The 21,692-nt window shown below is 36.7% G+C and overlaps 1 protein-coding gene across 1 annotated transcript in view; it reads left to right on the top strand.

The window, feature by feature from the left end:
- Positions 1-21,692, top strand: part of LOC150102240 (uncharacterized) — a 266,604-nt gene that overhangs the window by 153,535 nt on the left and 91,377 nt on the right. Inside the window, exon 7 of the mRNA XM_090399535.1 lies at positions 11,041-11,308. Within this exon, the coding sequence (XP_090255661.1) occupies positions 11,041-11,308 (268 nt within the window). The remainder of the gene's footprint in view (positions 1-11,040; positions 11,309-21,692) is intronic.

Here is a 21,692-nt window from a genome sequence, read left to right on the forward strand (position 1 = left end):
GATATGTCAAGTTTTTTCTCAAGCAGCAATTCTTGGCTGCAAGATGGGTAATGGATATTTGTGGCTAAAATTTAATTTTGGAAAACAAAATTACTATCCATTCAAGAAAAAGTTCAGTTCCCAAGAAAAGGACTCTGTGACATTAAAGGACTTATTACTTCTTTTTGTGTATTGTTATGTCAAGAAGCATGCTTTCCTTTCTCCACTACCAAGGACACTTAATGAATTGAAAGGATTATTTCAAAGCATTGTATCAGTGAATGTTGTTTTGTTACATAGAACCTAGCAGTAGTTTGAATAGAGGCAGGATATTTGCTATGTTATTGCAAAATGGATATATTATATATAATGTTCATAGCTTGCAACACTTGAAATTAAAAGTTGGTTCTTGTCCACTAAATGATATTTATTGGATTATTTACTGTCTCTAAAGAACTTTCGAGTTTTAAGTATTTGTAATCAATCAGTTCTTGATGAAACATCCTGTTTATGTAATGTTTAGCTTAGTCAAACAAAGTAAAAAAAAACCATGAAAAATGTACCTCTTCTTCATTTATTCTACATATAGAAAATGGATATTGTGATAATATTTAATTAGACAATTGGCATAGCTTTGTTCTGAAAATTATGGGGAGTTAATACAGGTCTGACACCACAGTCACCTATGTAAGAGCAACCAAGTCAAGAGTCACTAAATTGAATAAATGTTTCAGGTGAACCAAGTTAGAAACCATCACATTATTATGCTGAGCTTAAAAGCGTGATTTGGTGCTGGGGTGTGCTGTTATCAACAGCATAACCCACTCTACTTAGCCTGAAGTAGAGTATGAACCCTACTGCAAGCTAAGGTCATCCACCTGTTATTGCAGATGACAGATTGTCCAAGATTAGCTATTGCTGAAGTGACCAGTTATCACCCAGACTTTTTTTTTTTCAGTTCAAGAGGCATCTTCATTCATTCTGTCTTCTGTTTATATTTCTCCTAAGTGGCAGTGATTTTTTTTTTAATTCTGTAAAACAGGCAAACTAGCCAAAAGAACATACCTAATTACAGTCATAATACACTGGCTTCATAACCTTAGTTATTTCATTGCTTCAACTGTAGTTCAAAACAACTCGACATTCATCCAAGCACTTCATCTGTATAGTACCTGATCATCAGGAAATGAGGAACAGTGAATGTACTGAAGACACTGGATTTTAGTATTATCTTTTTGATCATGATATGGCCATCAAGAACATTCATAATCAAATTGTGAAAATACAGTAGCTACAGGTTGTATGAACAACCTTGTAACAGGTTGTAAGGAATATGAACAATAAACAGTACAGTACATGTTCCAAATTTGAATCCCTCTGTGCAAGTAGTTGCACCTATGTTAAGTTAAAAGTATTGGACTGAAATGATAAATTAAATTAATTATTATGATACATTCTATTTAACACGATTCAGTATAACAGTTTCCCGAACTCTTGGGATAGTAAAGCAATCATTATGATTAATGTTTGGTCTATGAAGTAGAGCTTCATTACTTTCTTTGAATAGTCTTTCATATCTGTACACAGATCTATGTAAAAACTCTATGTTTTCCCATTAAATTCTTTGGTTTGCATTTTCAATTCCATGCTATGCCAAGCCTGATTTGTGTGGTTTGATGAGTTGGATGTGGTCTTGATGTTAAGAAATACATTTATAGACTGATCTCTCTGTTTGTCTATAGTATTACAGATTGCATGAACATTGGTATATCATTGTTGACAGTTTGTCTTTTGGAGAAGGTAACAGATTATAAATTTGTTAATGGGTTTGAAGGTAGCAATAAGTTGGTGTTTTTTTATAATCTTTGCTACTCATTCAGAGATGCCTTTTATATAAGGTATGGGAGTCTTGTGTAGTTCTACTTCTCTTGGTTGTTGTCTTGAAGTGGTCTTAACTATTTTTTTGTGTTGTTCTTGGGTTGAATCCATTTAGTAGAGCTGTTTGTTTATGGTTTCCAATTCCTGTTTGAAAGAACAAATCCTGTGTGCTCTAGGTCAGTGCTTCCCAAACTTCTGGATGTCAGGTCCCCCTTTGCAAAAATTAAAATATTTCACGGCCCCCTTGAAAAAAAATCGTAATAGAGAGATATATTATTATAATATTTATTGTATTTATATTCAATACAAAACATACACAGCAAATATTGCAAAAATCAAATGCATATATTACATTTTTTGCCTCTTACCGTTTGGATCTGAAGATGATGCGGGCTGTTCTGGTAAAATATGAAATACTGTCCTTTTTTTTTGAGTCTGTTTCTGCTTCTTCTGATTGTTCGCAGGATTTTTTTTTTATTTTTTATCAGCCACTTATCCATCTCAGGGTTAAATTTTTTAACATAGAATAGATCAAATAATACCACCACTTACCGATACTGGCACACCATAGACTGATAACATGAAATTAGTGACTATTACCTGAATAAGGGAATCCCTGGACCAGGAACATTTTTCTCTTTTGTGACTTTTCTCTCTTTACGGTAATTAAGCCTAAGGCGAAACAGACAGCAAAGGCAGGTTATTAAAACGTGCATATGATTGGTGCGGTATTAACAAAAGATCATAACCAACCGAAAGATAAAAACATAGCTGACAATTGAGTTGAAATGCTAACTCTCTTCAACCGAATTCCATATGTGAAACTGCCATAACATTTATTATATATATATTACTTAGTTTTAACACTTATACGAATTTTAACATGTTCGGTTGAATTTTATTGCTGACTTGGGAAATTGAACTCACGCACATCTAATTAATAACAATAGTTTTTAGTTAGATACTGTGTTTGCTCATGCAACATATGGTTTTGTTTCAGTCTATATAGCATAGTTTCTGTATGAGGGGGCATGTGATTCATTAATTAGTGGGTTTTTATCTCAGTTGTCTCTAATTGCACTATTTGTTGAGAAATATATTACACAGACTCCTCATACCTTATTCACTGGCATAATAAAAGTACTTGTTTTTATTGCCTCTGCAGTGTAGTGGCTGTTAGGGATGGCGTGTTGTTTACCACTGCAAGCGAGTTACTATCTCCCCACATGAACTTGTTTAAGCTTTTTTTTCATGTGTGAAGTATATGCGAAACTTTTATTGGTAACAGAAAACTAGCTCGGATGACAGTGATAATATAAAACGAGTTTTGATATATATATAAAGTCAATATCAACAGTCCCTGATTACGAACACGTGATGAAAGGGAGGAAGATTTGGAGCTTCCCTGGAGAGCATTCGAAGTAAATACAATTAACCACTGCTTTAAAATGAAACATATGAATAAGCAATATTTACTAATATTCATTAAGTGCCGAAATACGCAGGAAGCAAAGTTTGTGAACCAACACCAATGTGTGAATTTTTCCATTAAAATATAAAAAATAACAAAAAAGAAAAATACGTTTCTTTTAAAATAAAAAAAATCTACTTAGTCTTAAAACATTTTAAATTTGTTTTCATTATTTCACCCCCCCCCTCAACAAAACCTGCCACCCCCAAGGGGGCCGTGGCCCACAGTTTGGGATGCGCTGCTCTAGGTCACTAAGGATTTTATGGTGCCATATTTCTGAGGTTGGTGGTGTGCTGATGTATTGTGAATATAATGTCCTGTATAGGTTGGTTTTCAGTAGAAAATAAATGGAGTTCAGGCTCTGTGGTTTTGTTGATTTTACAAAAATCAACATTTCCATTTGAACACACAATGGACAAAAACAATAAGATATATACACAAGACAATATAGTTTCATTACTGATATAGTATTGTGGAACATTTTTAAATCTCCTGTACAAAACTTGAATGAAACACCCTATTTTGATTAGTGCATATATAATTTTTATTTATGGTAAGTAGGTTGCGGAAGGACAAGTGAGATACAAGGATGAGAGAGAGGAAGATTCTGGAAGGACTGAATTCCAGTTATTATTAAGGCATTGATGAAATTGGTTAGGAATAAAATACAGGCTTGTGTTGATAACTGTGAGATTCTCAGTAATGATCAGTATGGGTTAGTTTATAAATGGTTATTATTATTATTATTATTAGACAGCTCCAGGGAGTCCAAAGACTCATCGAGGGAGAGTGTGCCAACAGCATTGAACGATTGGTCCCCTTCCAACTACTAACCTTTGCTTTACTTTAACAGGCCATTTGCATTTTATAAAAAAGAACAGTCATTAACATATTCAATAAGGGGACTTTATATAGCGTATTTTTATTTATTTATTTATTTTTGACTTTGTGAAAGCATTTGACAGATTGCCACGACAGTTTGCTATACAAATTACATGAAATGGATCACATATTGGATAAGGGAAATTCATAATGTGTAGTTTTTTTTTCCCCTTTTGGACTTTTTTTATATATTAGTCACCTCATCATACATGACTTGTCTCAATGATGCAGGCACGTTGTGTATGATGAGGCAGTGATCGTAGTAACCATTGGCATGTCACACGGTTCTCTTCTTGAGCCACTAATTTTTGACTTATTTATTAATGATATTTCATGTAGATTTACAGGGGATATTCAGTTGTTTGTTGCTGCTGATAATGATGATGGTAAAGCTGGGGAAAGTTATAAGAAGTGATGCTGATGTTTAGTCTCTTCATGAAGAAGATTATACTTCTAGTTGGATGGATGAGATGCCAGATGGGTCCATTATCATTCAAAAGGGTAAAAATTGCCTCCATAGCGCAATTGGAAGAGCGACGGTACATTGCGCCCTTTGATTGGAAAAGGCCTGAGTGCGATTCCCGTCATGACGGGAAGAATCTTTATATGGACTTTTTCAATTGACGGTGAGTTAGCCGATCTCATATGGAGGTAGCAGGGCTTTTTCTCCTGGAAACTTGGGTTTTTCATCCTGCATACAGACAAATCGGGCCTTCAGAACACATGCAATTTACAGACAAAGAATACTTGTTGTGGTGGTGGGCAGTAGATGGTGCTGATGTAGTTGATTGGTAGTAGAGGTTCGGTAGTGGTGGAGACGGAGAGTCATACAGCAGGTGTCCTCCCGCGATGAGTCTTCAGACTCCTTGGAGGTGTCACGAATAATAATAATAATAAGTGTTGCACTTTGGAATGCAGAGGTGTAGAGCTGTGTACTGTGTTGATGGAACTATACTCCTCCAGGAGGTGGATGTGATTTGGGATCTCAAGTGATGATCCCAAATCACATCCACCAAGAGTGATCCCAAGAGTGATAAAGAGGCCTGAAGTTTAGAAGCACATTGCAAGTGTTACAAAGATTTCACAATACATTGCTGCTCTAATAAGGGGTGCACTGAGGAGATAGAGATAAGGAGATATAGTTATGATCAGAGCCTTTTATAGCTGTACTAGTATGCAATGCTCTGATTAGAACAACACATGAACTATTATGTGCAGATTTGATCACCTCTTTTTGTTTGGGTGAGGAAACTTTGGAGAGGCTTTGAATATGAGTAATAAAGCAGTAATTGGACTATACATTACATTAGACAGAAAAAAAGGTGATTTGATAGAAGCATTTATGCTGACAAGAGAACTTTACCAGATTAATGAGGAAGATAAGAGGTCATTCCTTTAAGCTGTGTACAATGGCAAATAAGGGATTGAGTGAGCATATTTTTATGTGTGGTGAGTTTGTTGTAAATGCTAACAGTGCAGATGAGTTTTAGGGTCAATATGACAGATGTGTTGCTGGTTTAGCGAGACCTTGTGATTGTTTCGACCATCTAGTGGTTAATAATTCCTGAATTTTAGCTGACCAATTTTCTTCCAAGCCTTTAACTACCACAATAGAATATAACTTGCTTCCTTTGCTTTGACAACACTCTTATGCACCATAACTATTTTATCATCTCTCTCGCTCTCTCTCTCTATGCTGAAGTTAAGAATTGAATTAACAACCATATTAGAGGTACTACCAATTCCTTTGCACATTCCTTAAATATACATGTGCTATCCATTTGATTCTCTTGATGCATTTATTTCAAGATTTTGTTATATCTTTACTCCTGCTCATCCACCTTCATTATGCCATCTGTTTTCTTTCCAATGTCAGATATCATATCTATCTGGATGATTTACACCAACAAACTTTGGTGAATTCAGATGGCTGATAACTGCTACTGTTATCTGCCATCTGATATGATTATTGTGATGTTTTTCCTCAGATCCAACACTTGATCTTCTGCAACTTTGTAAATTCCATTTCTTTCCTTTAATGTGGTGTTTTACTTCTGGTGTAGGTCATTAAACTGTGGTTAAAAATCTCCCATAATGTGATAATTTGCTGATATATTTAACACTCCTTGTAATATCATTCTGCTGTATATTTGATCTGTATGCTACAACCTGACACACCCATGTAACTACTTACTGCCACAGTCTTTTTCTTAAATCTCTACTTTCTACTACTTTACTTTCACGTATTCCATTCAGCAAGTTTCAATGTAACACCTTTTGGAGTTATAACTGGTGGATAAGAATTTGAAGTTCAAAGGTCGCATTTGTAATTACAAATTTGAGTTTGTAATTACAATTACAAACTCAAAGAATAATTTTGATTTTAAATGAATATTGGCATGTAAAGATAAGGAAGTTATTTTGCCTCTTTGCAAGGCTTTGAAACTGTAACTGGACTATTATGTACAGATTTGGTATCTGGATTATGGGGATAGAGACTGTGGAATTTTTTTTTTTTCTTTCAGTGGAGCTTGAAAGCTGTACATGGTTTTCAAGCTCCACCAAAGCATAATTCAGAAGACATGGTCAGATGATTCGATTAGAGCACTCATAGTGTCCACCTCAAAAAGGGAAATGAAACTGAATGTGAGAATTATATAGGTTTCCTACTGAGTGTTCCTGGTAAGATTTATGCAAGTACTTGAGAAATGGCTCAGAAAAATTGTTGAGGAGGAGCTTGGAGAAGAAGAAGCTGGATTCAGGTCAAACAGAGGTTGTCATGATCAGATTTTCACTTTAAGGCAAATAGTTGAGAAATCATAAGAATATAAGGATTTGTATTTACATTGTACAGATCTGGAAAAGGTATATGATAAGGTGCCAAGAGGAAAACTGTTCAAAATGTTCCACTTGTATGGTGTAAATGGGACATTATATCAAGCAATATTTAGCCTATATTTGAGTTGTAAAATCAGCAGTTAGAATTGAAGGAGTTACGGGAAGATGGTTTGCATGTTAAATCAGGTGTTAGACAAGGGTGTATATTATCTCTACTGTTATTCATCATCTATATGGATCATGTTATGAAAGTGGTATTAAACTTCATATCAAAAATGGAGATGTTAATCTGTGTATAGAGGCTTAAGTGCTGTGAGGACGTCATGTTGGAGGCTTAATGGATTGTATACAGCACTCAGAAAGGATTACAACAGAATTTAATACTTCCTATATTTTGTCTCAGTCACTGAGACGTCTTCAGGGATTACAAAAACTAATTAGCATATACACAAATACCACACAATACTAAGCCCAACCACATGGATGACTCTAAAGTCCTATCTAGATGGAGCATCCTCTAAGGGCAGTTGTAGGTGGCCTGGAATGTAAGGTGGGATCTCTGATGATAAGTGTTTCCCAAATCTTAGGAAGCTTAATGCAACCATATTTATTAAGATTTGGTTGATTTCTGAGAGCTGCTGCTGATTCTAAAAATAGTCTCTCTTTTTTGAATTTGCTGTGGTGGACCATGGTGGTTTTTTCCCATGAGATCCTGTGGGCTGCATAAAGTAAAGAGATGTTAATCTCATCTCTTTACTTTATGCAAATGATGTTATACTCCTAAATAAATCCAGGACAAGTCTGCAGGATTCCCTGACTAAATTGAATAACTGCTGTAATAAATTTGGTATGGAAATCAGCATGATAGAGTCATTGAAAACAGTCATGAACATTGAAAACATTAACTGCATCCTGAACCTATAGAATAAGTAAAACATTTCAGCTATTTAGGCAGAATTTTTAGTGAAGATGGCAAATTAAATTTAGAAATAGACAGCAGAATTAACCAAGCTGGTATGGTAGGAAGTCAACTGAATAAATTTATAATATGGAATAAGAGAACAATTCAAAACACTAAACCAACTGTATACAAGACATGGTTCAAACCAATTTTAATTTATGATCTTTCTAACCCAGCTTCTAGTGATTCAGAAGAATCACTGGGTTGGAAATAAGCTGGGTTAGAAATAAAATTCTTGATCAAAGACTGAGAATATTAGGAAAGCACTTGACATTGTTGGCATTCCAGAATGTGTTAACAGAGCTAACCTCAGGTGATAGGGCCACTTAAACAGAATAGAAGAGGAAAGATGGGTAAAACAAGTGTTCTTTACCAGGATGGCAGGAAAAGACCTACAGGAAGACCAAGATATAGGTGGATTTTACATGACACAGTACAAAGTGCTTTAGAAGACAGAAATATAAGATCAGATAATATTGGAATGTTGACAAGTAACGGACTAATTTGGAGAAAATGGTTGATAGGAAGTTAATAATGATGTAACTTTTTCATGTGGTACTGTCACAAAATCCTGTACACTCCCTGAGGATATATATCAGAAATTTGATAATGATATGATGATAATTGGAATCTATTTATACATTGCTTGTGCAAGGTGGTTCTTGAATAGCATCCTAGCAGAATTGATCTCCTTTCCATCCAACTCTTCATTCCATGATATACAGCTACAAGCTGTGTCCTGAGCTTTTCATAATCCCTATACTGGTAGGTCTATATATCCTTTACTCACAGAAGTCCTCACATAGCTGGCAACCACTCAGGTATTCAGTTCATGGTTACTCTTACCAATCAGGAGATTTGACATCTCATTTATGGTGACATCCTCTGCTGAGATGATCAAATTCAAGGCTTTGATCCTCATCTGCCCTCTTTTATATACTGCTTAAAATAGTTGTTCCCAAAAACGAAATTCATGAAATTTATTTTCTTTGCCTCCAGATGCTATCTTGCCATCTCAGTTCTATATTATCATAAATAAAATCACCCATTGTGATCCGTTGTGATGAATGAAGTATAGATTTTACATTTCTTGAGAATTTTTGGTAATTTGGTTGAAATGAAACTGATATACAGAAGAGAAATAAAATTTTTCACATGATTATCTTGCAGTTTAATCCATCATGCAGATGGATTATCAAGAATTTAGAAATAGTCACTTTACAATATCCATTCTTCTGAAAAGTCAATGAAATCAACTTTAATCTTTCGCGATCTCATCTTCATCACTGATGAGATATGTGCACAGGTTCCCAAAGTAGAAATGATACTAAGTTTTTGAGGGTGGATAATGATGAGACTGAGCATTAAGATATCTGTTACTATGTGCAGGTTTTCTGTAGATAGAGATCTTCAATTTTTCCAATGAACAAGTTAGTTTTATAGGAGAAGGAAGGGAACAAGATAACCTCTAGCACCATGATAAATTCTAGACTTTTGGTTCTATTCTAGGGCATTGGTTATTGAGATGGTTCAAGAACACTTGGATGGAATCTGGACCATGGCTCCAAATCAAGAAAACATCATTAATATATCTTTTCCACAGTCTTGGTTTTAATGGAAAGGCATTTATGGCTTTTTCTTTGAAGGCCTCTAAGTATATATTTGCCAATACAGGTGACAGAGGGTTGCTAAGTTAAAGTTCTGTTTGTAGATAGTGTTTCTGAATAGGAATTTATGAACCTGAATTGATACAATGAATCAAGAGTGTCATGACTTTTCTAGATAACTTGTAAATGAGTTAATACTTCTTCAGTGGGCACATTAGTATAGAGGAAAGTGACATCAAAACTAGCCATGATTTTCATCCCTTTGTAGATGTATATCTTTAATCATGAATACAAAGTGTTAAGAATTATTAATGTAGAAGTTAGTAGAACAGTTTAAAGCTTTCAATAATTTAACCAGGTGTTTTGATAACTTAAAAGTTTTCTTTCTTTGTTAAGATATGTGGCATTAGGATGAGAGGTTTATGTGGAAGTTGTGCAGCATACTTTTCAAGTTATGCTACCAGAATGGATAACACTAGATATGATTAGTGGGAATTCATTTAATTCCAGGCTTGATTTGTATCTACATGTTCAGCCTGGCTCTTCCATCTCAATGGGCCTTCATGATGGTAATAATAATACTGTATAGTTAAATTAAGGGGATAAAAATCCCTTATTATTTTACAGCCAGTATGCAAAACTCTGAGATCGAAAACTACGATCTAAGAGTTTCATGCCAAAGAACTATCGGCGAATCCAAGCGTAAGTGAACACCTGGTAGTACAACACTAAGGCAACTCAAAGCAAAGGTGGAGAAGCTCCCTCACTATCCTTGATATTTTCTCATAATGTAAAACACAGCTCCTAGGAGATGTAATACTGCCTTATCTTATGAGGAGAGATCACTACCCAGACCGGGTTCATTAATTAAATTAAGGGTAAATAATAAGGATAAAAATCCCTTATTATTTTACAGCCAGTAAAATAATAAAGGATAATAATAATAAAGAAAATAAACCGGTCTGGGTAGTGACCTCTCCTCATAATGTAAGGCAGTATTACATCTCCTAGGAGCTGTGTTTTACATTATGAGAAAATATCAAGGATAGTGAGGGAGCTTGCTCCACCTTTGCTTCGAGTTGCCTCGGTGTTGCACTACCAGGTGTTCACTTACGCTTGGATTCGCCGATAGTTCTTCGGCATGAAACTCTTAGATCGTAGTTTTTGATATCAGAGTTTCGCATACTGGCTGTAAAATAATAAGGGATTTTTATCCCCTTAATTTAACTTCACCAGAAAAAATAGCCATTTGGATTTTTTATCTTAGTTAATACTATATAGTATTAACAATAGCAATAATAATTATAATTTTTATCACTTTTGCAAATCATAGGCAACTTTAAATAATGTTAATGCTAAGGAATTGTAAATAATGTTTTGCCTTGCTAGGTGGCCATGTTTACATTCTTGCATTTGTTTTACAGGAAGACATTAGGAAGAGGAAAGAAGAAGAGAAAAGATTAGCTGAAGAAGAAGAATTCCTTCGTACATCTATACGGGGATCCAAAAAATTACAAGCTTTGGAAAGTGAACCTCCTCCTGTTCCCAGGACAGGAGTGATCAATACTGCCTTTGAATTAGAAGAGGGAGACACGGGAACATTGCCTGTAGGCCAGAAAGTTCCTCCAGGGAAACTAGTAGCTGATACATTCACATCTGAACATGAACATGCAGAATTAGAAAGGATTGTTGGTTAGTGCTCTTTTGTAATAAATTTTATTACAAACTTATTAAAGACATTCATTATTGATAAATTGAGGAAAATGTGCATTTTATAAATGATCTGCTTAAGGAGATCAGATTGGCTTTTTGTTCATATGGAACTTCTGAAAAGCTCTCCAATTTTAATTCTATTTATTTATCTAAATATGTGACACATCATTATGTTTGGTGTCTGTTAACTCAGCAGGCTTATGAGAATGAAAGTCAAATGAAAACATTTTAAATGTGTCATCTCAAAAAAAAATATGTTGTCATATTGCACAATGTTTGTTCCCAATCACTTGGAGGCTTCTTGCATTCAGCTTCACTCAAAATTCATGTTGAACTTGAAGAGCACTGGCAGTCTCAAAATTTTTTTCCCTACAAATACACCAAGTATGCTTTGCTCTGTTATTTGTGTTATCATACTTGGTACCAATTTCACTGATATATCTGAATAGATGACCCTTCCCTCACAGATTCCCTTCAGTCACTTTATCATAGGCTTTTCAGCACTGCACCTTTTCTATATGTACTTTCATGGGCATTGCCTCTGAATTCGCTGCTATCTTTCCTCCACTTTCTTCAAACCATATAAGAACTAGAGCAGTTACTGGCCAACACCATCAGCTTCCTATTCTATCCATCTCTATTCTTTGGAACAATCTTACCCATATTGTTTTTTCCACTGAACACCTCCCACTCTTTAAGAAACATATCAACAGGTTACATTTCCTCCTTAATCATTTGCCCACACATGTCACTGTATTGTTATAGATCTTGTGACCTTTTATGAAGGTGGTCTGAAAAGTTCTCAGCCTCAACCATAGATGGCAACACTATTTTTTTTTTCTAAGTTGGTACATCTGTCATGAGCATCCATGTGAAATTGCAAGTCATTCTATCAAGTAGAATTTTCAAACAGAAGTTTGTTTTATACAGCTGTCTGAAGCAAAAGTGTTGTCTGTATCCCTTGAAATGGTTATAAAATTGTTTGTAAAAGAAGATTTAACGCCAAAAGAAATTCATTCGAAGCTCATAAAAGTTTATGGGCACTCTTCTCCTTCGTTTTCGACAATTAAGAAATGGGCTGTCAAGTTCAAACATGGCCGTACCAGCCTTGAAGATGATCCACGCGAAGGACATCCAAAAAGTGTAACAACACCAGAAATCATTGATCAAGTGGTATTGGATGACTGGCAAGTCAAAGTGCATGAAATTATTGAGACTATAGGCATTTCAAAAGAACATGCAGGATATATTTTGCATGAAGAATTGCAAATGAAAAAGCTTTGTTCAAGATGGTGCCGCACTTGCTCACAGCAGATCAAAAATGCACTCACATGAAAATCTCTGAACAGTGCTTGGAGCATTTGTAACAAGAATAAAAAGAATAAAACTGATTTTGTGCATCGATTTATTACTATGGATGAGACTTGGATTTAGCATTACACACCAGAATCCAAACAGCAGTCAAAACAGTGGACAGAAGCTGGTTGTTCAACGCCAAAGACAAAGTCAGTTCCATCAACAAGAAAGGTCATGGCATTGGTGTTTTGGGATGCTAAAGGCATTTTGTTTATTAATTATCTTGAAAAGGGTAAAACAATAACCAGGGAATATTACTCCAATCTTTTAATCAGACTAGCCAAAAAAATTCGTGAGAAAAGACATGGTTTGCAAAAGAAAAAAAATCATCTTTCATCAGGACAATGCACCTGCCCACAAAGGTGTTTTGGCAATGGTAAAATTAAAGGATCTGCACTATGAATGTTGGAACATTACCCTATTTCCCAGATTTGGCCCCCTTTGACTTCTATCTCTTCCCAAAACTAAAACTCTTCCTCACTGGTCAGCATTTTTCTTCGAATGAAGAGGTGGTTATAGCTGTAGAGGGGTATTTTGCAGATCTTACTGAGAATCACTATACAGGGGGTGAGATAATGGTGCTGGAATATCGCTGAAATAAACGTATTAATCTTAAGGGAGATTATGTTGAAAAATAAAAATGATTTTGAAATTATAAATTCATTTTTTCATTGTTAGGCCGAGAGCTTTTCAGACCACTCTCGTATGTGTGGGATCATCATTAATATATATATATATATATATATATATATATAAAATCTAGACCTGTCAGGTGTTTATCAGGTTCCTTGCAGTTGCAAAATTGTCCTATTGTGGCCAAACAGGCAGGACAGCCAATATCAGAATTGTCAAACACAAGGACTACATATAGTGCTACCACTACAGTTACTCAAGACTTGCTGACCATGGTTTGGACACTCATCAAAAGATGCACTGGAAGACAACTATATTTCACTGCAGCAAATATAAGCATGAGAGATTATTCCTAGAATATGCTTCAGCCTTAAGAAACTATCAAAACCTAATCAAGTCTGGTTTCATGAAAACTGCCCCAAATTTGGGAAGCACTCATCCTTGGAACTTCAGTCCAACAGCCAAGACACCCATTTATCCCATTAGGCAGCAGTATTTAGGACTTTAGGCTCAACTTTGGTTGCCATGTTTCATCTTCATCTACCCACTGTTAGTACCTGCATGCACATATCATACTGTTACTATGTTTCCTGATGATGGCAATTTGACTTGCCAAAATATCAGAAATGTTAATTAAAAATCAATAATTAGTCTAGAGAGCAATTTCCTTAAAAATACAGTGATGAACAGTCAATGTGTAAGCCTTTCTACCAGAATCTGGTTTCTAGTTTTCTTAGTGACTGTAGTTTTCTGCTTTGTTTCGGATAAGAAACAGCAATTTAAACAGCTGTCAGGTCAGTGAAACTCTTAAGCAAATATATAGTCATGTGGGTAAAATGTGCATCTGAATGGATGTGTTATGAGCTAGCCTGGAGAGTAATGAAAAAGTTAAAGGTGAATAACAGATTTGAAGAAATAAGAGGAGATATGAAGGAACAGGATAGTGATATAAGTAAGAGTAAAGAAGTGATTGTGAATGGACAAAGACAAGAGTAGTGTGAGACCAATAGGATGAGCAATGTTAACAGGAAAAAAAAGGGAGGTTGGGATGAAGAGAGAAATACAGAGGAATGAATATGGATGCTGTAATGAATCGTGAATGTGTAGTTCATATGTGACAGTGATAAGTGCAAAGAGTTGTTGGTTTGGGATGCATGGGGGATCAGGCTGAGAATTGTCACAGATTTTACTGCTTACAAACCTAAAAGTGAATGCTGCACTTGCTTTTGTATATCAGGAATATCAGAAATAGGAAAGGTGGTGCATATTTGTTGCATTGATTGAGTTTGTCTAAAAATCACTAGTATAAGTGATTTTTACATGGTTGGATGAGGTTATCATACTGATCAGAATAGAGATGGAAGGATGATGTTTTAAGAAGAAGAGGATAGTGTTGGTGATGAGAGCAGATGAATTGTGCACAAGGTAGAAATGCAGAGGAAAAAATAGTGGTAATGATTATGAAGCAGTATGATGTAGAGATAGGATATATTGTGAGATATTGCGATAGGCATGGAAATGTGGAAGATGTTGGCAAAGAAATACATGAGCAAATTAGATTAGTGGAAAGGTGATTTTATTTCAGTAAAATTATGGAGACTACAACTGTGTTAGGAATAATTACTTTAATTTCTCGACATTTCGACCTTTATATTAAGGTCATCATCTGGAGTATGCATATATATATATATACAAAGACAAGCTATATTACATTTAAAACAGCATAACAAATAGCATAGCATGACAATGATTTGATCAATCGTTATTCTACTGCCAGGAATATCAGTGAAAAAAAAAAGTGAAAAAAAAAAAAAAAAGGAGGCCTGTGAAATTTTTATCAACCGCCCTAATCTTAAGAATAATGGTAGTCTAAAAATCCCAAGAATATGGATGGTGCATATTCTACCCACATAACCTTTTGGTCTAAGAGTTAATTATAATTATAATTAGGACTGTAAGTAATCTAGGATCATAACAAAATTGCTGGCAAAGGTTGGTCGATTGGTAGAGCCTCTGCTACTAATGGCTCAGTTAAGTAAGTTTGCGCATGGTTAGTAGTTGGAAGGGGACCAATCATTCGCTGCTGTTGGCACACTCTCCCTTGATGAGTCTTTGGACTCCCTGGAGGTGTCAAATAATAATAATAATAACACTAATATAACAACACCCATGTTAAATTATGGATTAGGCCACCACTTTTGCTGTATTAAAACTATCTATATGAATTTGTTCTCTAATGATGTCATAAATACAATATAGCTCTGATGTTTTATTTTTTCCACTAAAGGTCAGGCCAGTAGAATAATGGTTGATTAAATTATTGTCACTTTGGCATACTGTTTGAAATGTAATATAGCTTGTCTTTGTGTGTGTGTGTGTGTGTACATTACACACACACACACACACACACACACACACACACACACACACACACACACACACACACACACACACACACACACACACACACACACACACAAAGATAGTGATCATGCGGTACTCACTTGGGAAGTGACTAAGTTGATGAATGTTCCATTCAGAAAAGGTTACATGCTGAACTGCAAAGTAGGATATTATGGCCAACTGAGGACTATACTCAGTTCAGTGGAATGGGATTAGTTGCTGGATGGAAAGAATGTTGACAGTGCATGGGAAGCATTTAAACAATACTTTAATGATGTGATAAAAAAGGGGCCTGAGAGTTCGAAGAAGAAATAGAGTAGGAGTCAAATGGATGTGTAATCTTATTAAGCAAGAGATTCGTAAGAAAGGATAATGTGGAAGGAATACCATTTGCATAAGGATGAAGTCTGTTATGAACATCATAAGCAGCAGGCTAGAATAGTCACAACTGTTGTATGGAAAGCAAAGTCTGAGTATGAAAAGAAACTGGCTCTGCATGCTAAAGACAACCCACAAGAATTCTATCGATATGCTGCAAGTAAAAGAAAGAATGAATATGAAAGCAGGACTTCTAAATCCAGATGGCATGAGGGTTACTGATGCAGAAGAGGTTATTCAGTTAATGTGTGTCCATTTCGTTAAAAGCTTTCAACCTAGTGAACGCAACATTGATCACACTGTTACCTCATCAGATGAAGAAACGCAGGTGTGTGAGGCCAAGGTATTAGAGCTGTTGTATAAATTGAATAACAATTCAGCAATAGGGACTGATGAAATATCAGCACGTGTGCTAGAAGAGTGTTCAGCTGAACTGGCCATTTCTTTGACCAGGATGCTTAATATGAGTCTCAGAACAGGGATGATTCCACAGGAATGGAAGGAATGTATGGTAATTCCATTGCACAAGGGTGGTGCAAAGACCGATGTATCCAACTATCGACAAATTAGTATCTCAGGGGTGGTGGTGAAGATTTTGGAAAAATTGGTTAGGGCCTGCATTCAGAAATGGGTTGACAGTGAATCTCTACTTTGCAATGAACAACATAGGTTTACTAAGGGGAGGTCATGTTTTAGCAACTTGCTCACATTCTATAACAATGTTACCATTGAACTAGACAAGGAAAATGGATACACCATGATACTTTGGGATTTTGCTAAGGCTTTTGGCAGAATACAGCATGATAGACTGTTGCATAAATTGGAGAAAATGGGTTTGGGTTATACAATATTAGCATGGATAAGAGGATGGCTGACTGACAGATATCAAAAAGTGGTATACGGAGGATCAGAGCCTGCAAGGTCCACCTCTAGCAGACTTTGATGATTTTGTTAAATTCTGGAGTACAGTCTTTTCTGCTCCACCTCCACACTTCCCTGATGATGACCAACTTACGATATTGAGGTCCATTCCTGCCCTTCAAATATAACAGCCTTCCATCCAATTTCTCCACCTCCAGACCTGATGGCTTTCCTGCAGCTAGGCTTCGGAAAGTGCTGTTGAAGACTTATTGGACATTCTCCTTTCCGGTAAAGCAATACCACCATACCTATGCGTTTCAAGAACTATCTTCATTCTGAAGAAAGAAACTTCAAGCCATGCATCAGACTTTAGACCTATTACCATCTTCCCTATGATACTTAGATTCTGACATAAAATCTTAGTTAAATGACTTCAGCAACATACATAGCATGATTATAGACAGAGAGCTTTTTGTCCCTTCAGATGGCTGTACCGAGAATTATATCTTCTTTCTTCTCTTCTCTCTGATTTCTAACGCTGCCTTAAGCCTCTATATATGAAGTCGCTGGACCTACAAAAGGCCTTTGATAGCATCTCCCTTCCTGCTCTCCTTCGAGTGCTGTATATTGCTGGATGTTCAGAACTTTCTTTCCTATGTTATGGAGCTATACTTGGGTAGCTCCATCACTATCACTACAGGGTCCCATGTGACTTCTATTCCCGCAGTGTAGGGTGTCCTCTATCTCCCCTTTTCTTTAACTGTGTCATAGATAAGTGTCTTCACTCTCTTCCTAGCCATATAGGCTACTCTCTAGGCGCTTCTTCCTTTAATGCTATGGCCTTTGTGGATGATCTTATTCTCATAGCCTGTACTAAGGTAGGCTTGCAGGAACTCCTTGACCAGGCAGGTGACGTTTTCTCTATTCGAGGCCTTTCTATTAATTTAAAGAAGTCCTGCTCTTTAGCTCTTGTCCCATCTGATCATGACAAGAAGCTTAAGGTCGAGACTATAGAGTTTCCCCTGCACGGGAGGCTGTTGCATGCTTTGACCATCCTGGAAGAGTGGAGATATCTCAGTATCATGTTCACCCCCCAAAGGGAAGATTGTCTATCCCTTCTATCCTAGAAGCTGGGATCGCTTCTTTGAGGAAAGCTGCTCTCAAGCCCCAGCAAAGACTGTTTCTCCTACCTCGCTTTTACCCCAAGTTGGTGCTTGGTAGGACATATATCTCGGTACTGTCCTGAATGGACATAGCTATCCGTTCAGCCTGGAGATCATGGCTCTGACTGCTGCCTGACACCCTTACTGCATATTTCTACATAAGGGTGAAGGATGGCAGGCTCGGGGTTCCATCACTTAGATAGCTGATCCCACGCCTGCGGCTGTCCAGAATCGTGAAGTTAGAACTATCTTCTTCCCCTATCTGCAGAGAGACTTTCTATAGCCCATTAATAAGACTTTAGGTGGGCTAAAGGGTGGTCCCATTATCAAGTTACCTTAATTGAGTCAGCACCTGCAGAACACAAGAGATGGTCATCTCTGTGGAAGAGTCATATCTGGTGCCTCCCCAGCATGATTGGGTAAGGGATGGCACCAGACTCCTCCCTGGGTTTGAGTATATTGACCTTATCAGGACAAAGATCAATGCCTGCCCACTCCAGCCCACATAGCCCAATGGGGTAGTGACAACTCATACCGTAGGGCTAGCTGCCACTACAGTGAGACATTGTCTCCTATAGCCCAGTGTTACTTCCGCACCCATGGGATCCGCATGCAGAGTCATGACGCCGTGGTCTCCATTCGGAACAACCGCTTTAAGAACAAAGGTTGAGAGTCCATGGTGGGGCCACATTATAGGACCTCCGCAGGTTTGCGTAAGCCAGACTTAGTGATTAAAAGAGATGGTGATGTTTGGGTAGTTGATGTCCAGGTGGTGGGAACAGGGTGCCCACTAGCTTATAGCCATAATAATAAGGTAAACTATTATAAGAATAACCAAGATCTGATTAGTGAGATACGGGAGGAGCGTGGGTCAACTCTGAGGTTTACCAGCTCCACCATCTCTTTACATGGCATATGGAGCGCAGATAGCTATAAGGACTTAAAACAGCTTTGGCTTACACAGAAGGATATAAAAGTTTTTTTCCTTGAGAGTCCTACAGGGCACACTGGTGGCATGGTGTTGCCACCAGAGAATGACTACAATGATAACTAGAACAGGCATAGGGTAAAACACTTGTAAAGGCTTAGGCCTATATCAAGTCTGGACGAGATGTCTGGACATGATGTAAGGGTAGTACTGCCCATAACCAGTACAAAGATTAATAATAATAAAAAAAGAATAATAATAACAACAAGTGGTGTACCACAAGGATCAGTGCTTGGTCCACTGTTATTCAATCTGTTCATTAATGATATTGGGAAGGATTTGACAAGCGACATACAGCTATTTGCTGATGATGCAAAGATAGGTAGGGTAATCAGGAATGCTGCTGATATGCAGTCTTTGCAGAATGATTTGAATAGGCTGGAATTGTGGGAATGGGAAAATGAATGTCAGTAAATGTAGTCATTCACTTCGGCATGATTAGTTATCAAATGTCATATCATATTAGACTAGAAGAAACTGATGAGGCTAGGAATCTTGGCATATTAATAGATAGGAAGTTGAAATTCAGGACCATGTGACAAAGATTGCAAATACAACTCAAAAGATAATTGCAATGCTGAGGAACGTTCACATGTAAAGATAATGATGTTATTTTACTTCTTTACAAGGCCTTGAAGACCTCACTTGGACTATGCGCAGGTGTGGTCTCCTGGTTTCTATTGTGATTCTGATATATTGGAGAGAGTATAAAGGAGAGTGTTAAAAATGATATCAGGATTGTGGAATACTGATTATGAAGACAGATTGAGAATTTGTAGACTGCAGACACTAGCAAACAGGAGAAAGAGGGATGATATGATTGGGACTTACAAACTTCTGAAAGAGTCATACAGGATTTCAACTGATGGAGTTTTTCAATTTATGGAGGGTAGGGAAAGGACAAGAGAGCATCCTTGGAGGCTGAGAATGAAGGTGCTAAAAGGGAAGGAGGCTAGATTTTTCTCAGAGGGAGGAATTACAAGGCAGGTGTTTCAGCAACAGCTTAAAGCATTAGTATAGGGAACAGTAGAATGAGGAGACAAGTAGAAAGGAAATGAATACTGCTTGGACACTGATCAAAAAATATTTAACATAACAATATCTGAATATATTTCAGACTTGGTTGGTAAGGGAAAGTACAATATGAGCAATGCTTATATATAATCAAGCCAAGGAAAATTCCAGGTAGTTTTTAATGTGTACCTATAAAAGTAAAGATGATTTATGAGAGTACAATATTAGTTGAGGGAAACAGTAGATAGGTAGGTTACTGCTGCAGAGGATATAGTTGAAGTATATAATGAACAATTCATCAAAGCATTTCATCATCATGATGTAATATTATGCAAAGATTGAGTGAGAAAGGAAGGTGGAGGAGGAACTATTGGTGAGAAAGAGCAAGAGGTGAGAAATTAAGTAAACTCAGTGTTAATAAGGTTATGGGTCAGCCTTGACATGGTTATTTAACAGAGAAGATCCCATGAAGAATGGTAAGATTGTTCTCCTTCACAAAGAATGCTAAGACTGGAACAGTCTGTATATATGTAGTTTTATTAAGTCATTAAAGAAATTAATGAGGGATTCTGAATTGTTGAAACAGCAGGATTCTCTATGCACACTAGCATAAATTTGTTAAGAGGTTATCATGTTTTCTCAGTCTCTTATACATCACATTAGGGTGACATATATAATAGTGTGTTTAGAATTTGTAAAGATCTTTGGCAAGTCACATGATAAGCTGATATCTAAACTAGAACAGAAGATGGGGCTAGATGATGGATGAATGAGTTGAATAGGAGATTGGCTATTTAATGAGTATCAGCAAGTTCTGTATAAGGGGGAGTGGTACCTCCCAGAAGAGGAAAACCACTAATGGTATGCCTTTTTTTTAGGAGGGGGGGGGGTATTAGTATTTAATTTTCTTCTAATTGATATTGGGAGGTGGTTTGCCAAATTGCAGAGAGCTACGAGAAAAAGCAGATGTTATCTCTTTACATGAGGATTCTAATAGACTAGCTATGCATGAATCAGTACAGTATCACTGGATAAAGTTTTAAAATTTGGAAGGAAAGGATGGGATGCATTAGACATTTGGTGAGTATGTTTTGAAAGCAGAATGAGATATTTGATATGGGCTAATTATTATTATCATCATCATCAGACCTGTATGGAGTCAAATGACTGATTGTGGGGAGAGTCCTCCCCCCCCCCCACACACACAGCTCAGAATACCATGATTTGAATGCATTCACTGTCTTCACACCCACAACACTTTCAGACAGTGCATTCTAACCACTCACCGCTCTCCACACAACAAAACCTGCTCCTCATATCCTTCTTATACAGCTTCCAGAGATGGCCGCTTGTTATCCTCATCTCCATCCATTTTATGAAGAATTTGATCCACATTAATTTGGTAATAACCTCTTACCAACTTATATGTTTTGATCACATCCTCCCCTTTACCTTCTATCCACTAGACTGCAAATTGCATTCTGTCTTCATACTCAACATTGAAGAGACTAGAAACCACCTTAGTCAATAATCTCTGAATCACAGAAACCCATATGTAGTCAGTCTT

This window comes from Typopeltis vanoorti, chromosome 10 (assembly GCF_054136105.1).
Source record: "Typopeltis vanoorti isolate ZY-2024b chromosome 10, IOZ_Tvanoo_1.0, whole genome shotgun sequence".
Lineage (NCBI taxonomy): Eukaryota > Metazoa > Arthropoda > Arachnida > Uropygi > Thelyphonidae > Typopeltis > Typopeltis vanoorti.